General features: G+C 36.4%; 1 protein-coding gene across 1 annotated transcript; it reads right to left on the bottom strand.

Annotated features, from left to right (window-relative positions):
• Window positions 1-6,585: 6,585 nt before the first annotated feature.
• On the bottom strand, window positions 6,586-16,797 carry ARPC5 (actin related protein 2/3 complex subunit 5). The gene is made up of 4 exons (XM_051998798.1): window positions 16,414-16,797; window positions 13,811-13,883; window positions 10,582-10,758; window positions 6,586-8,013 (listed from the first exon to the last, which is right to left on the bottom strand). The coding sequence occupies exons 1-4, from the start codon at window positions 16,554-16,556 to the stop codon at window positions 7,951-7,953; spliced, it is 456 nt and encodes a 151-aa protein (XP_051854758.1). The 5' UTR covers window positions 16,557-16,797; the 3' UTR covers window positions 6,586-7,950.
• Between the last annotated feature and the right edge of the window lie 2,011 nt (window positions 16,798-18,808).

Below are 18,808 nucleotides of genomic sequence, written 5' to 3'. Positions count from 1 at the left end.
AAGAATCCAGTTTGGATTGCATACATTACACATTCATGCAAGAGGGAGTGATCAATCTTTAGAAGGGTTGGAATCAGGTAGTTATTTGAGGACATAGAGAGAAGGTGATGCTAGGATTGTATTCTGGAATCAATACCCATCTGTCTGGAATGCTTGGTGAAAGCTTCTTTATAAGGGGAGGAGGGAGAGTGGATTAAATAACTTTTAAAATTCTTTTCCGGTTCTATGTTTCTGTACTCTGTGACCTCCCAAACCCATTAGTATTAAATCACTTAATAGAATAAAGCAGATCCAACATTCTGCCTGGTGTTTTATTTCATCACTAGCAGCTCTGTATACCATATGCTAGGTCAGAGAACGTACTAGAATTCTTCAAAAGGTTCATTAAAAACTTCATTTTGAACAAACTTCTTTTTTAAACTAGGAAATTCAACCCTCACCCTGCCCCCATATTCATAAATCATGTATCTATATACATGTATTTATTTCCTATTTCTACACCAGGAGTTCAACAGAGATGATTTCCTTTTTGCTGAAATAAACATTAGACATTATTTTGAACTTATGGAGAAGCTCAAAACATATGTAGACAAGGAAGAATTTGGTCCAATCTTTCTCATAATTAATAAGTAGCATAGTAATGCTGAATTTGTATGATGGCAGTTAAATTCAGAGTTGTATTGGTAAATGTCATAACCAGCTGTCTGGGGGAAATGTATCCACAACACACTTTTAAAGTTCAATCTGTATTATTAATATTTTCTCTTGTCACTTTCTTAAGTTTAGATAATCAACAAAACAATAAATTAAGGTCTGGTTCCAAGGTATAAATATTTACATTGAAAATTTAACAACCAGTTTTTAAGAGCCAGTATGAAGTAATTCCAGCATATCTATAGAATTTTTGTGCTTTGAATACTAAGAAGAATTTTGGTTTTCCTTATTTTAAGAAAGAAACAATGATCTTGGAAAAGGGCCAATGGAGTGGTTAAAAAAAAAAAAAAAAAAAAAAAACAAAACCAAATAATCCTAAATCCAGTAGGTGAGGTCTTTGGGTTTATAACTAAGCTACCAAGCTGGTTTGCTTCTAAATGTTATGTTTCACTGTTCTACTGATAGATCTCATTTTTAGACCAGTACCAATTTTTTTTTGAGAATTACTACTTTGAAATATAATTTGAGATTTAAAACTGGGACTCTTCCCTTTTCACGTTATTTCTTTATTTCCCTTGGGATTTTTTCTTTTTTTTACCTTTTATGCCTTCAAATGAATTACATTATTGTTTTTTGAATTCTAAATAATAAAGAAATTCTTTAATAGCTTGATAGGACACTGAATAAATTAATTTAGGTAATTCTGTCATTTTTATTGTATTGGCTCTTCCTATCAGTGACCAATTAGTATTTCTCTATTTTGATTGGTGTTTATTTCTGCAAAGTTTTATAATTGTACTCACATAATTCTTATATTTTTCTCAGTAAGTAGACCCTCAAGTATTTTACAGTCTCTGGTTATTTTAAATTGAATTTCTATCTATCTTCCTGTTGGATTTTATTAATATTATATAGAAATACTGATTATTTTGTGTATTTATTTTGTATTATGTTATTGTTTCTATTAGATTTTAATTGACCTTCCAGAGTTTTACAAATAAACCATAATATCATTTGCAAAAGTAATAATTGTGTTTCTTCTTAACTTATTTATATTTCCTCAATTTCTTTTTCTTGTCTTGTTAAAATTTCTAGTACTACGTCAAATAAATATGGTGACAATGAACATATTTGTTTCTTTTTATTGAAAGGGACACTAGTTTATTCCCATACATATAAAGGTGGCTCTTGGTAGAGTGTGTATATGTATCTGTATACTTATATGTATGTGTGTATATATATATAAAATATATACATATGTTTATAAACATACATATGTGTATATATGTGCATATGTAAAATTTATCATATTAAGAAGTCCTTTATTCCTGTTTTCTAGTTTTTAAAAACAGAAATGAATATTGTATTTTGTCAAAAGCTTTTTTCTGCATCTATTGATGTAATCATAAAATTTTTATTTTTATTATTAATATGATCAGCTCTGTTAATTGTTTTCATAATGTAACTCTTGTTCCAAAGTCTATATGGATTTGGGACTCTCTCCTTATTGGTGGAAATACTTGCATCTGGATCAGGGGTCTGGCAGATTTGTTGAGAAGGAGAGATCTCCAGTCTTTCCAGTCTCTTGATTCCTTTTTAAGTTTCCTCCCAGAGTCTTTTTCTTTTGCAACCTGAAATGAGGTGTCATCCATCTTCTCTCTTGAAGCTGGAAGTATTTCAAGACTGAAGAGACCAGAAGATGTGTGTGTGTGTGTGTGTGTGTGTGTGTGTGTGTGTGTGTGTGTGTACATCACCAGCATTATTAGGTGGGAAGGCTTTTGAACAGTAATAAAAAGTTTGGCAGACTGCAGTGGAGGAAGGTCGGTTCAAATCTAATCCTAACTCTAACACAAATAACTTACAAGACCTTGGAGAAAGACCTCTCTGGGCTAGCTTTCTTGCTTGTGGATACTTTATGAGGTCTTTTCTTAGAATCCAATACTTCAAAGAATTTTGTCTTCAAGCTCTCTTCATCAGCTTATAACACAATGCCTGTATTATTTGGCAGGTGGTCTTTAAGAATTTTTGTAGTTGAAAATTGAATCACCTTGTGGCCAATCTGGTGATGAACCTATCAAAATTTAGTTTTACTGTTCTCTGATAATAGACACAAAATCTGGCACCCCTTAGGTGAAGCAGAGTTTATTCTGTTGACATAACTTTCAAGAACCCAATTTCATCCCGTTTATGTTCACAAGGCAAATATGTGCATGGCAAAGCAACCGCAAGGATGTGGATTTCAACTTTGAATATTGTACTTAGACTCTGTAGCAAAGTAATACGCCAGTATAGCTGAGGGGCACCACCTAGAGGCGAATGATATATCTTATTTTCAATTTGCTCCTACTTGGGTTTCCAGCCGAGGAACATCTGGTTGCTTTCCCCGGTGCCAGGTTTTCTTCAGGTAGTAGGAAGTACACAGAAATGTCAGTGCATAGGGCTGTCTGCTCCTGGCCTTCATAGAATCACAAAGGTGTTGGTATAATTGAGTCCTTGTTTTGTAGAAGATCCTTTCTAAAGGGTCCGACTTCAAACTTCATCACTTTACCAAAACTGCTCTTTTCCAAAGCCATCAATGATCAGTCAGTTGCTAAATCTAATGATTTTTCTCAGTCCTAAGCCTTCTTAACCTATTTGTTGCTCTTGACATTGAGGATCACCCACCCTTCCTGGATAATCTGTTTTGTTTTTTTTTCCCCCCCGACACTAGTCTCTCCATCGGTTTGACCACTCCTTCAGTTTTCTTGCTAGCTCATTATCTGTATTCCCTCTTTCTTAAAAACTGTGGATGTTCTGTACTAGGTCCTTTTCTCTTCTTCCTCTATATTGTCTCTTGGTCTTCAGTTTCCATAAATCTAGTTATAACCTTTATGCAGATGACTATATCTAGATATAGTACCTATCTCTTTTCAATCTCACACTTCTAATTAATTGCCTATTGTATATTTCAACATGTCCAAAATCAACTCATCTTTTCCCCAAAACTTTTGTTTCTGTTGGAAGACACCACCATTCTTCCAGTCTCTATGATTTGTAATGTTGGCAGTCTCCTCCATTCTTTCTCATCCCACATTATTTCCATTGCTATCACTAATTTTACACTTCTTTTAACCAACCTCTTCTTTCTACTCACTACTTTGGTTGGTGGTGATTGTCTAAATTATTCTAACAGCTTTCACCCTGTCCCTTTAATCCCCATTCTAGTTATTATATATGTGTACACACACACACACACACACACACACAAAATATATATATAACTCCAGTGGTTTCCTGATGTTTGGATATAAATTTCTCAAGTTAGCTTTCCAAATTGTCCTCAACCTATCTTTATAGTTTCAATGGACTCTCCCTCCCACTATGAAATTTAGTCAAACTTGCCTTCTCTATTTTCTTCCCATGAAACATCATCTAACTGACTATCCAACGTGCCTAAAATGCACTTTTTCCTTTAAGATAAAACTCTAATACCTTCTTTCCATGAAGCTTTTCCTAATTCCACTTGCCAATGTCTTCTCATCCAAGCTATCTTTTAATACCTTTGTATTCACTCTACATTTATGTTCTTATCTCCTTCATTAGAGTGTAAATTCATTATATATTGGGATTATTTCATTCTTTGTACAGTAAAACTAGGGATGAACTGTTGATGGCTGTATTTTTTATTTACCAACTGTTGACCAAATTTATGAGCATCAAATCCTAAACAATCTCTAGCAAATCAGTTGGAAAAAAAAAAAACCACATTTTCCTGAATTATGAGCACTATTCAAATATGTTGACAGGTACAATTTGAACTAATCTCATCTAGAAAATTGTAAATGACTCAGCACTATAATATTGCACCATAATAAGAAAAATTCAAAGAAGTATAGAAAGATTTTTTTTATTCTTTTGTTGCATATCTAATTTATAAGAAATTATTCTCAGTGCTCAAACATCTAAGAATCAGATGTACTGGTAGAAAAAGGATTACAAGGAAAAGCAGTCAGAGAAAAGAGGGAGGAGGTAAAGAGAACAGAGATTTAAAAAAATTAAGGATGTATGTCAAGGCAGGCAGGAAGTTAACTTATGTCATGGGCCCGCTCGACAGCATAATCTAGAACTGGGGTGAGGTGAACTCTGAAATTCAGCAGACCTTTTGAAAACTATATTTGTCTATCACTTTTCATAACTCCAAGATCTTAGGTCTCACCTCTTTCACAAAGCTTTCTCCAGTACTTCAGCATACTTCTCATTTGACAATTCTACTTATCTGTACTATAAATCTTAGCTCATGTTATGTCTATGCATAAGTATCTTCCCAACAATATTTTTACCCATAGCTGTTCAACATTTATAAAAGGCTCATTTTTTTTTGGAGACATAAAAGTCGACACTTTGCCAACTGTGAGGCAAGGTGTCCCATCTTACAGATAAGGAAATTAAGGATCAGCGCAAATAAATGACAAAGATTCACAGCTGAGTCAGAGCTCAACCAGGGATTGTCTCAAGTTCAATACTTCTTTCATTACTTTACTATATGTAATAGCAAACTCCTTGTGGAAAAGGAACAAAACTTTTGTATTTCCCCAGTAGTCACTATCTCAGCTACAATAAATGCTTCCAACAATGTTAGTTTTTAGTTAGCACATTTTCATGATCAAAACTGCTTGCAAACTGGAAACTGAGTGGATGCCCATCAGTTGGAGAATGTCTGAATAAGTTAAGACATATGAAAGTTATGGAATATTATTGTTCTATAAGAAACAATCAGCAGGATGGTTTCTGAGAGGCCTGGACTTAGATGAATTGGTGTTGAGTAAAATGAGCAGAACCAGGAGATCAGTGTACATGGCAACAAAATTATATGATCAATTCTGACAGTTGTGGCTTTTTTCAACAATGAGATGATTGAGACCAGTTTCAATGATCTTGTGATGAAGAGAGCCATTTACACCCAGAGAGAGAACTGTGGAGACGGAGTGTGGATCACAACAGCATTTTCATTCTTTTTGTTGACGTTTGCTTGCATTTTGTTTTCTAATTTTTCTGCCTTTTTGATCAGATTTTTCTTTTGTGCAGCAAGATAATTCTATAAATATGTATACATATTTTAGAATTAACATTTTTTTTTAAACATGTTTAACATATATTGAATTACTTGCCATCTAGGGGAGGTGATGGAAGGAAGAAAGAAGAAATTTGGGACGCAAGGTTTTACAAGGGTCAATCCTGAAAAATTATCCTTGCATGTTTTGAAAATAAAAAGCTTTAACGAAAAAAAAAAAAAACTGCTTGCAAGAATTGACTGTTGTTTGTTGTCCATTTGATATTAAAGTGAGAAAATGTCTGGAGCGCTAATCTTTAAAGAAACCCATATTCACATCAATCACCTCAAAATTCTTTAATTGGTCCTTAGGCCTAGTTCTATCTTCTGAAGTTAACATAATTCCAGAATATAGCACTTGCAGTATTTGAAGACATATGCCAGCTCTCAGTTTTTTCATAGGAAACTTTCAATATTCATAGGATATGCTTTGGTATCCCTTCACCATCTTAATCATGCTCCTATCCATGAGTTCTGGTTTGTCAATGCTTCTCTTTCTGGTTTGTTTTTAATTTCCATATGTCAGTGGCAACAAATTAATTTTTGGATGTATTTGACCCAACAACACTGCCTAGAAATCGTAAGCATTAGGGATAGCTTCTTAAATGGAAATTGTCTTCTTTTTATAACCCTTCAAATACTCTACTTGTAATTTCATTCTTAATTTGTATTTTTAGGTAATCTTACAAGAGAGGCTAGGCCAGGAATAAGGTTTTTAATAGACCTAATAAATGACACTGGCATAACTTTTCCATAAAATCTCATGGTCTCTCATAAAGCCTTTCTTCTATGACCTCTACCTTCACTGCTATTAAAAAAAAAACCCAAGACATTTAGAAAAATAAAATATTCAACAATGACAATTTATTTTCAGAACTTCATCATTTTTACAAAAAAAAAAAAAAAGAAAAGCAGGTATCAAAAACAGCAAAGAGTTTTCTGAAATTCTGCACCAGTTTTCACAGAAGTAACCGATATGTGAACTGGTATCGGACTTTAAGTGTTAGACACAGGCTGGTTTCCCTCCTGGTCATATGCATTCAGGTGGTCCCAGGTGGTTTGCTCTAGAGTTCCTGAAGAATAGCTTTTTAAAAGCACCTGTCATTTTTGAGAGAATTGATTTGGTTTATCCAACAAAGTAAACACTTTTTGCTGTGTGACTGTTTCTTTTAAAAACAAAACACTGTAATATTACACGGAATGTGTATGTGTTTGGATCAGAACCAAATCATTTGAGATCCCAACTACCTGAAGAACACTGATCAGATAGATAATTATAGGGCACATAGCAGTTGTACATTTCATACTGTCAAAGGCAGCTACTATGCTTTTTGTAGGAAATAGCATTTTATTCAATGCTGCCCAGGACGTGAATCATATCATGACTCCCATTTCTTTCCCATTAGGATCACAGTTCTTTTAAATAGGGCCATTCCACGGGGGCAAAAGCTTTATGCTTATGCTCATCAGGCAACAATATTGTGCAGATATTTCTGGATATATTATGACCTCTTGTTCTGGATCCTGAATAGTCAAAGAAACTGAGAAGATATAAATAGTAGATGCTGAGAGAAAGCACACACAACTCACAACATAGATAATCTGGATGCAAAGAAAATCAAAGCTGCAAGATGTGTGTATTTTCTTTTAAAAAAAAAATCTGTTTCAGTAATACATTCTTCTTGACCAGGAGTTGGTCTAGTTTTATAATGTTAATAGCTGTCAGTCTTTCAAACATCTCATTTAAAGTATATTGCCTGACTGGCTCTGTGGTAAGACAATGCCCACACAGGTCTATCTCTGTATCAACTACCTCTGTATCAGTTTGAAAGATCCAACCAACAGGGGTTACAATTGTACAAGTGTACTGGAATGCAAATCACTCTATACACAGGTCGTGTGTGTGTGTGTGTGTGTGTGTGTGTGTGTGTGTGTGTGTGTTTGTATTGTATATGTGTCACTGAAACAGCAGTTGAGAGCATCAAATATGGCTGTTAAAACAAAACTGCACCTCTACATTACCCCGATTTTTAACTAAAGAAAAACTGATATGCATTTTTTCCTTCACAGATACGAAAAAAAGAAGCAAGAAGGCAAAGCTGAGAGACACAGACGCTCTTCACAGGGCAGCAGTGGGATTTGGCTGTTTTGGTCTTTTTGTTACCAGCAACTCCCATAGCTGTGGCAGGTGCCCACTTTTTGCTGGATTAAACTGTTTTCCTGGCAGTCAAGACACGAACGATGGACCCTACCCCTCCAGCAGCAAGTGCCTATAAACAAATCAAAAGGCAAATGTTGACAGAAAACCATTAACCAGACATCTTTAAATTATATAAAATATTGAGGATTAATTTGTATTGGTAACAAAAATTGGCTGAAGATGTTGATTTTCACAAAGTTTTCACTGCATATATGTTGAAAAGAAGCATTAAAATGAAACCTTCCAAATTCAATTTGTAGACATGTGAATAAGCAAATATAAATGAGGTCAGCAGACACATCCAAGTTCTTAAAAACATATCTAAACTTCAACTCTGACATGCTTATTTCAAAATGAATAATGAGTCAATAATTCAAGCTAAAATCTATCACACCAAAATCTATTCAGATTGGGGTATATTTTTTTTTAGTCAAAGATTCTTCTTAAATTGAAAAAAATCATAACTAATAAGATATTCTAAAAGTCACTTGGTAGTAACTAGAAAATATTTTCAATGAGCAGAATGTCATGTTACTGATTAAAAATTTTCAATGATTCTCTACTGCTTACACAAAATATGGCAGTTGCAATAAAGCACAGATTTGATGTATATTTTAAAAATTTGAATATAGCAGAAAAGAACCTAATTTAGTCCACTTCTGTTATTAAGAACACGAAATCATACCAGACTTCATATTGCATACATTCACATAAAGTACAAAGCAAACTCATGCTTACATTATAACAGCTAGCTCCTGATTAGTTTGAATAATGAATCCATTGAAGTATCTTACAAATATTCATATTCATGCTATCTAAAGTGATAGTTATGTAAAAAAATGGTATAACTGAAGCACAGTGGATTATGTAATGCAAATCTGAAAACTGCTAGCTATAAAATAGTACTTCCATATGACACACAAACAAAAATCAGTCTTGTTATAGTCATCAAGGCTATATGTACATATATAATATTATCAGTATATACATAATAAAATTATAGTTATAGACTTATTACACTTCAATGTGTATGTTATTTACTAAGGGTTTTGTTTACAAGACTATACTCGAGAAATATTTTACCTCACAAGGTTTAAGATTTCTTAGTACTGTTACAAAGTAAAAATCTGACCAAAGATACTTTGTCTGTAGTTATTTATTATATAACTTCCCTATTAATATTGAGACACCATTATTCTTATCATCATCTAGGCTCAGAATTTTGATGTTATCTCTGACTCCTTACTACCCTCTCAAGCACTCCCAATCTATCATCAAGGTCTATCCATTTCATCTTCATTACAACTCTCAAATATACTTTCTTCTTTCCTTGGACACTGCCACCATGCTGGTACAAGAAAGACCTCATCTTCTTGTGCCTGAACTCCTGGTCAGTCTAAGATAAGTCTCTTCCCATTCAAATTCTTTCTCTACTCAGCTACCAAAGTAATTTTCTGAAAGCACAGACTGACCATGTCACTCTACTAAATAAACTGCAGTGATGTGCTATTACCTCTAGGATCAAATATGAAATCCTCTGGTGTTCAAAATACTCTTACCTTTCCAATGTTCTTATATCTTACACTTTTTAACTCACTCTTTGATCCAATCACACTGACCCCCTGGCAGTTCTTAAACAAAACACTCTATCTCTTGCCTACAGACATTTTCTCTGGCTATCCTCCATGCCTGGAATGTTTTCTATCTAATGGTTTCAAGTCTTCTACAGGATGCCTTTCCTGATCCTCTTAATTCTAGTGCCTTATCTCCTATAAATCCTGTACAGCTTGTTTATACCTAGTTGCTTACTTACTTGTCTTCCCCATCAGACTGTGAGCCCCTTCAGGGGAAGGGATTGTCTTTGCCACTTTTTTATCCCCAGCACTTAGCACAATGCCTGACACAGAGCTGGTGCTCAATTAATGCTTATTGACTACCTGCCATATATTACTATATACCATATTCCACCTTATGGTAGTAGTACTACTACACATTCCCAGAATAACACAAAGAAAGCTCCATTCAAATACTTCATAATGTTGTAAAGATGACCTTGGGTTCTCAAACACTGTGCCAATAAGAATACAAGCTCTGGTAGGTCTTAACAAGACCTAAAAGCTTTGAATACAGGGCCAGTGAAGAATTGCAAATCTCTTTTCTGAGGACCAGTCAAGCTAAATTTGTAAAGGCTCACCTAGATTATTTGAAGAACAAAGGAATTTTGAACTACTGCATTGCTTAAGGATAATCACCTATGTTTTGTTTTTTTTTGTGATAAAAATTCTTTTTTTTTTTAATAATAACTTTTTATTGACAGAATCACCTATGTTTAATGGAGCTGCTTGCAGCAGTAAGATAAAAGGAACTCTCAATAATACTGTAGATCCTTGAGGAACAGAAGCTTATAACTTACTATAGTCAATAACAGTGTCAAAAATAGTAAAATGGCCTAAGGGGATAATTCAGGACCGCAAACACCAAAGTTTAGATCTTATTTTCAAACAATTACCTGTAAAAATAACTTGAGAAAAAATTATGATATGCCAAAGGAAGCAAACAACATCCTATTTTAGAAAGGCTACTATTTCTTTACTCTCTAACCACTGACCTCACAAAAATGCCACATCATAAAACTGACCTTTTCATGCCACTGCAGTAGCACAGCGCTGCTGTTATCTGAGGGGCTTTCAAAGCCTTTATAAATGTACTTCATTAGAAGATCCACACCGTTCTTGTCCAGAGATTGCACGGCCTTTTCAATATCATTAGCTTTAAAAGAGATGAGGACTTTTAGGACGATGCTGCCTGCTCGGTCCTGCAAGAAATGCATATGTACACATATGGTGATGAGGAACTAAATTAGATACACATAATATTCTCAATGTCTGCTAGGAGATGTTGAAAAGACCTAACTCTGTGGACTTGGAATTAATGAATAACTCCTCATAGCAGCTGGAAAGGGTCTCAGATAGCCAATGAGACAGGACTGACCAAAGGGTTAGAATTGGAAAGGGATCTTACTAATAAGTAAATGAAGGTCCAGAGAGGTTAAGTCCCCCAGATAATAAGAACCAGAATGGGGATCTAAACCCAAGTTCCAATGCATTGTCCTTTTCCTAGGTTTTACTAGATCACTTGAAGAGATGGGAAAGGCAGGTTCCATGTAACAGTTGCAGGCAAGAAGAGGGTTAACTACACTGTATCTCCAAATCAAAAGGTATGTGTGTGGTAGGTACTTCCATAACATTAACAAGCTATCACTGGGTTCCCAAAGACTGATATGAGAAAGAGACCAATGAAGGAATTCTAGATTGTGCTAGTTTAGCTCAAGATGGCAATGGGCTGGTAGATGGAATATTGGTTCTTGATCCCATAATTATGGAACACATAAACATTATGTACAGGACAAGTACAGGAGATATAAGAAGTATCTTCTACTTCTCCAGCATGTCTATCTTGCTGTAGCCAAAATCAGGGCATTCTGAATTGTGTCTACAGTTTCCTTGGATTTTTTTGTGGCTATAAGAAAAGGGTAGTTTTAAATTATCACTTAAGAAGGTATCTAGAATGTTACTGATTGTTGAAACATGAAATAAAGACATTTTTATTCTCTAGTTCCCATTTAATCTCAGTAAATTCTGAACCTTTACACCATATTTCTTAGTTATTAAATTGTTTATCCATTATCACTCATGACCATAATTTTATCACAATAATTTTGTAACGTACATAGAAAAGTAGGTACAATAATCACAAAGGCATCACTTATACAATAAAAAAATGTACGCCTGTTAGAAGTGAAGATGCATTCTATAACACTGATGTGATTAAGTTGATAATACCATTGAAATTACCATTATGGGAACAACTAAAACCTAGCATAATATATCAGACTATGAAGTTGAAGCCAAGAAGATTATTATTACTACATCATCTTTCTAAATAAACCAGGAGGAAGTGTAGAAAAAAAACGAAAGAAGGAAGTTGAAAAAATAAAAAAAGGTAAGGCCTGAAGTAGTTCCTGATAAAACTAATCAATGTGTTTACCATACTTTAAGTCTATAATTTTAGACATTTTTTACATTAGAAATGGCTGCAACTTTTCAATATGACCTAAAAGTTTGAAATTCTCCTATCTGGATAATCAGAGATAAAAGATAAAAAGAACTCCAGAGGCCATTTAGTCTATGAAACTGAGGACCAAGTGGGTTTGCTATACAAATAACAATGGTCAAAAAGGAGATTTGAATCCATTTAGTGCTTTCATTCCAATTTTAATCTTGCAAAACTTGTTTTGGATGGTTAAGAAAACAATCTGGTTAAAAGACTAAAATTCCTGCATTAATCAATTCTTTTAAAGGGTGAGGTTCTTTTGTTCAGTAGAGATAAGATTACTATGGCAAAATGTATATGTGTGTGTGTGTACACACTCCTTTCTCTTCATTGATTACTTTTACAAAAGCTGTTCAAAGAGCAAAGCTGTTTTCTCACTTCCACATAGTCCCAGTTCTTAAGATCAACCAAAGAAAGCCTGCCTCCCTTTAGTATTTCTTAAATTTGAATATTAGAAAATATCTTCACTACTTAGTGTTACCTATAGGCAAGTAATTTAGAAACTCTGCAGCTGCAGGATTTGGAGATCTATTCAACAGTGCAATATAAGAACCTCCCACGCATAAGCTGGAAAAAAGCTACCAAGTTCCATTTCAGAGAAGTTCTCTACAGAATCTGTTTCTGTTACAAAAGGTCAGTTTAGATAATTCCATATTTAAGATATTATATTCTGTGATTGCCATAAAATATAATCCAGCATTTATTTAGGGGGTCTAAATAGGCAAGAGAGTGAATTCAATGTCATCATATATAATTTTATTGGTAGCAAAAATACTTATGTCTTATTAGGAATTAGTGAATGAATAATATGAGCTTATTTTGACAAACCATCTAAATTCCATCCAACCTTCAAGGCCTAGCTCAAATTTCACTTCCAGATTAGACTCTAGAATGAAATAAAGATAAATCAGCATCACAGCTGACATATACACAGGCATAGGACCACAGAGCTAGAGACCTTGGAAAAGAGACCTTGGAACTTACTGAATCCAAATTCCTTATCTAACCAATGAAGATACTCCAGAGAAGTTAAGTAATTTATAAGATTCAAATTAAGATCCTGTGATTACAAGATCATTCCTTTGCCCGCAGTACTATACTGTCTCCATATTATGTCATATCGTAACTTCTGTAGTAATATTAACTGTACATTCTATAGGCAAACTGAGGTTTAGAGGCTTGCCCATGGTCACACAACTAGTAAGCATCCAAATCAAGAAATGAACCAGTACAACTGCTTCAGCCTCCAAGACTGTCCATGTTCTAGTCAAAAGTAATTTCTCTTCTTTGAACTCAAAGAACATTTATTGTCCATATTACCAACTTGCCATTGTTTGGTTGTTTCCTTATGTCTAACTCTTTGTGATCCCATTTGGGGTTTTGTTGGCAAAGTTCCTGGGGTGATTTGCTATTTCCTTCCATGAGGAAACTGAGGCAAAAATGGTGAAGTGACTTGTGCAGGTAGTACATATCACACAGGTGGTCCCATCTGAGTCCAGATTGGAACTCTGGGAGATGAGTCTTCCAAACTCCTGGAGCTGTGCTCTGTGCACACTATGGCGCCACTTAGCGCTCTTATCACATACTGCTCTGTAGAGTTCATTATCTTTGTATGTTACTCTTAAAGAGTTTATAAGATAGCTGAAGAAATAAAAACTGGGGCTGTTTGACTTTTCTGAATTTCCTATTTACCTAAGCCTCAGTAAATATCATCACAGGAATTGCAGAGATCATTTATGATGCTAATGATTTACCTTAACTGCTTGACTCTTGGTGTTGATTGGAGGGTTTTTCAGAGCTGCTTGTAATGCAGCTGTCATGTTCCCTGTAATAGAAGTTAAGGATAACAAAAAAAACCAAGCCCTCAAATGTAACAGTTATTCATAAAACACTGTCCTTTGCTACTATGATTGATGCTTATTATAATATTCAATGATAGCTTCTAGGAAATAAATTTACAATGAAATACTTATATTATAAATACTTGCAAACATTAAAAACAAAACAGGTGTCAATGCCATTTGATCTTATTTTGTTTACTCAATGTGTTCCTTAAAATCAGCTTGATTTTGATTTTCAAATAACAGCAAAAATCACCCCAAGATTAAACACAGAAAGTATTAAAGAAATCTCAATATATTACAAGAGAATTATTGTGCAACAAAATTACTTTTTATCTCTAAATGGTGTATTCCTAATGGAAAAACCTTAGTCGGTCATCTAGTAAAACAGGAAGTTATACTGCAAAAAAATTATATTGTCTTAATACCAAAACCTTACAATAAGTCAAAGAAGATACTAAAATCCTGCTAACTTGAACTAAGGACATCTCTATAACAATCAGTAAGATCATCTTCTTTAAAGAAGCAATAGAAAATCAGGATAAGAAACAGGTAATAAACTATAATTTCCTATTTTGTTCTTTTATTAAAAGTTTGATTTAACTGTTTCCTGTAGAAAATTGTTCTCTTCCACTTTTCCTCTACATCTTCAAAAGGGTAATCACCAAATTTAGACCATACCAACAAGACTCAGACTCTCCTTTTGAAAGCACCACCTACTAAGCAATCATGAGGAACTGAAAACCAATCAGACTGTCAGAATGTAGAGTTATTCCCCTAAAAGGAAAACCACACAGAGTTCATGTTTCCTCTATCTCTAGAACCATATAGATTGACTCCAACACTGTATATCTTTTCCTAGCTCTAGTAAAATTAAAGAAGGCAAATCTCTAGGCTTTTTAAAAAGTATAATTTTATTTACTGATCTACTAATATTTTGGATGAAGTGAATATCCTAATCAAAGTCATATCACTTAAAAATGACTTAGCAATATGTTAAAAATCATAGATTTATGGCACTAGGAATTCATTAAATCCAATATTTTCATTTTTTAATTGAGAAAATGGAGTTCCAAAGGGAAACTGAGTTGCTCAAGATCACATAGTTCAGAAGAGAGCCAGGATTAGAATAGAGGCCTTTAACTCCAAGATTCTTTCTATGACCTCAGGCTATCTTCAGATATTCAGAAGGTAATTTGTTCACAGAAGACACTTTTGAAAGGATAACACCTCAGAAACTACTGGTTTAAGAAGAATAAAAGACAGATTAAGAACAAAACAAAAAAATGATTTCTCCAATATTTCCAAGGCTTCTTAGGGAGCTTCTAGCATATCTCTTCCATATATATATATATATATTGCCCCATATCCAGGGAAGGGAAGATGATTATTAAATATTTCACAAACAGAAAGAGAACATACCACAACTCACATAGACAGAATGTGACATTTCTATGTAAAAGTACAGAAATTCGGAAGAATGATTATATTTAGAGCTGTGTCATCTTAATATATCAAAGGTGCTATCAAATATATTTTTTTTTGCACGTTTCTCTTCCAGCATTTTAATCTTATACATGCCAAAGGCTGATTTTTTTAAAAGCCTTTTCTCATCTGGTTAGAACAATTAGAAAAATGTAAAATATAAATTCTAGCATAAAATTCTTAAAACACCAATTTGGTTTCTGCAACACCCACATCTTGCCAGATTTTACAAAATGCATTTATACTCAGTTATGAATATTCAGATATGCAAAATGTGGGAAAAGATGGCCTCGTTTCAACTAAAAATGGTGATATGATAATCGATCAAATGATTTTGCATTTCTCAACATTTACATTCCTTTAGCGTCCAAAGGGCAGGATTTTACTTATCCATCTTCCTCATTCAAGGCTAATTCTGGTCAGGTCTAATTCCACCAGATGGGGGGCTGGAGGTTTTCCTGACAGGTTTTATGGTTTGTTAAATAGGCAACTTTAGGCTAAAGAATGTGATTTTATTATCTAATCGATGTTGGGTAAGAGAGATTATTCCAACAACTAGGAAAAACTCACCCGCCAGAAAGGATAAGGAGCTATTGGGGTTACAGATGGGAATAAAGACTCTTCTGCTCCCTACCCCTTCACAGGAAGCTATTTTAAATTCTAAATTCAATTTAAATTCAAAGGCTTCCAAGAACTGATGATACCCCTCCCCCGGGTGGACAGAGCCTCCCGAGCGACTGCCCCTCTGTAAATAGATCTACACCGGCTACATCCCCCACTGACACCCCAATACACCTTCGCAGGTGTTGCCGGACCACAGCTGCTAGCCCACAGATGGGTCAAAAGGGCGATGGCATGGAAGGGCAGCTCGGCCCCCACCGCCTAATGGCTTGCGACGTGAGGCCAGACCGGTGACAGGGTCGGCCCACGCACGAGCTAAGCGGGCGGGGGAGGCAGCTCGCCCCCCGGGAAGGCCGGAAAGGGAAGAGCGGCCCTGGCATCCGAGGCCCCGCGACCGGGCAGAAGGATATTGTCGCAGGCACGAGTCCACCTCGCCCTCGTCAGGCCCAGCCTGGCCCTCGCCCCCATCCTCCTCGTCCACGAACTTGTTCTCGTCATACTCATCCACATCCACCTTTCGGAACCGGGCCGACGACACCGTGTGCTTCGACATCCCCGCGCCGGACCGGCTGGCAATTAGCCCTTGCGGTTTTCGTCGCCGCCGCTGTCCCCTCCCCCGGGTCCCCTGCTGTCTTCGAACCCCCCCAGGCCCGGCTCCGGGTCCGGCTTTTTCTGTTAGGTCTTCGCCTTCACTTCCCTCTTCCGCTCTGGGGCGTCGCCCGCTGCTGCGCCGACCGCTGTTGCGCCTGCGTCCTGGGGAGGGGCGGCCTCCAGCTCCGAGCCCCACCCCTCCCCCACCGAGGCAGCCAGAGCCCGCGGAGGAAGCGCGCCTCTCGGTATACGCAGGCGCAATATTCTCTAGATTATCCCCTCCTCCCCCCACCCTCCCGGCTGACGCAGAAAAGGGGCGGGGCATGAGAAAGGGGTGGGCGGAAAAAAAAAGAGGAAGGGCAGAAAGCAAAACCGCTGGAAGAGGCAGAGGTAAGAGACGATTGGTCGTCCGTGTGGATCACGTGATCCCCAGGGGGTTACCATAGAAACAGTTTGTGGACTGGTCCCTAAACTGGTCCGCTATGGGTCCTTGGGGTCCCGGGAGGGGGAGGCGGGTTGGTGGGGACTGGCGCTGGCTGTAGCGGCCGCCGCTGCTGCGCTGCAGCCTTGGTCCCGACGGAGCTGTGGAGGATCTGGGGTCGTGCCCGTGGGAAGGGAGGAGGGATGAACGACTCCTAGAGGTTGGTCACTGCAAGGGCCGGGGGCAAGCTGGGGTCGGTACGCACTGGCGTACGTCCGGGGAAGCCTTGGTCCGCCAGCTCCGACAGGACGCATCCATCCTGCAGAAATCCTAGGTCAGATCTAGGAGGATGAACTTGACCATCAAATCCTGACTTGGGAATTGGGGATGGGGATGCAAAAGATGCCTAGATGAGAGAAGAGGGGTCATGTTGATCTCCCTGCGATGATCCTGTTAGACATAGGGGTGGAAGATCTGACAGTCAGCAAGCAATCCCTGATCTCAAAGAGGGCTAATAGGGGAGACAACCAACTATGCACAAAATAAATATAGGATAAACTGAGACTTAAAGACGCTACATTGTAGAGGACCGAGAAAGTCCTTTCTTTTTTTATTTCTTACGGAAGGTCAGACATTAGATGATACTTGAGGAAAGCAAGAGAAGCTAGGAGTTAGAGAGGAGGAAGGTTGTTCCAGGCAGGGAGACAGCTTGTGAAAAAGCTCAGGGTCTAGTGTGAGAAAAAGCAAAGAGGCTAATGTCTCTGTATGAAGACTAAATTTTGAGTCTGGGTAAGCTGTAAGAAGACTGGAAAGGTAGGTGGGGAGTGGGCAGAGTATGAAAGGTTTTTGAACACCAAGCAGGATTTTAGGTTTGATGCTTGAAGTAATAAGGAGACACTGAAATTTGTTGAGTGGAGGGGCAATTATGTGGTGACACCTGAAACTTAGAAAAATCTGGTCAACTGAGTGGAAAATGGGCAAGAATAGGGATAGATTTGAGACAGGAAGACCAAGAAGAAGATTCTTACAGTAGTCTAGACATGAAGTGATGAAGATCTAAAATAAGGTAGAAGCAGTGTGGGAGGAGAGAAAATGACAAAAATGAGATATATTACAAAAGGATGAGGGGTGATCAGTCTAGATGCAGTCTTATGATTCTAAGGATTTGAGGCAAGAGTACTGATGGAGAGAAGGGACTCATTCTTGCTGATTATGAGTCATAATTAAAATTTGTACAATTCAATGAGAGCATGGAGCTTTTCAGTTTGTGTTTTAAACCGACTTGGTCTGTGTCCTATTTAATGATCATATTTGACTAGATTTTCTTATCCCTTTATATATCTAAGTTTCTTTTCTAATGGTAGAAACCTTGTTATATTCATAATATACAAAAGGGAGTAACCACAGTATTCTAAATTCAAGATTTTTTTGAATTTGATTAACAAAATGCTTAGCTCAAGTGGCTTTTGTTTATTATTCTTAGTTTTTTCTAACCTCCCCTTTTAGGGTTCAGCCTAACTTTTATTTTCTTCATAAAGTGTCCCACTGTTGCTTCAATCTAATTTTTCCAAGTTTCTATAGCCCTTAATATAATATATTTTGACCCTTAATCATACACACCTTGCTCTGTATAAATTTTAAATCCCTACCTGGATTTAAAGTTTCCAGAGTTCAGAGACTATGTCATATACTTCATTTTTATCCATCTTAGAACCTTTGCTATATGAATTGCTATGTGTGTAATAGATGTTCAATAAATACTTGTTGAATGGCAGGGAAAATTTCTTTCATTA

This window comes from Antechinus flavipes, chromosome 4, assembly GCF_016432865.1.
Source record: "Antechinus flavipes isolate AdamAnt ecotype Samford, QLD, Australia chromosome 4, AdamAnt_v2, whole genome shotgun sequence".
Classification (NCBI taxonomy): domain Eukaryota; kingdom Metazoa; phylum Chordata; class Mammalia; order Dasyuromorphia; family Dasyuridae; genus Antechinus; species Antechinus flavipes.
This window is presented reverse-complemented; position numbering and strand designations above follow the sequence as displayed.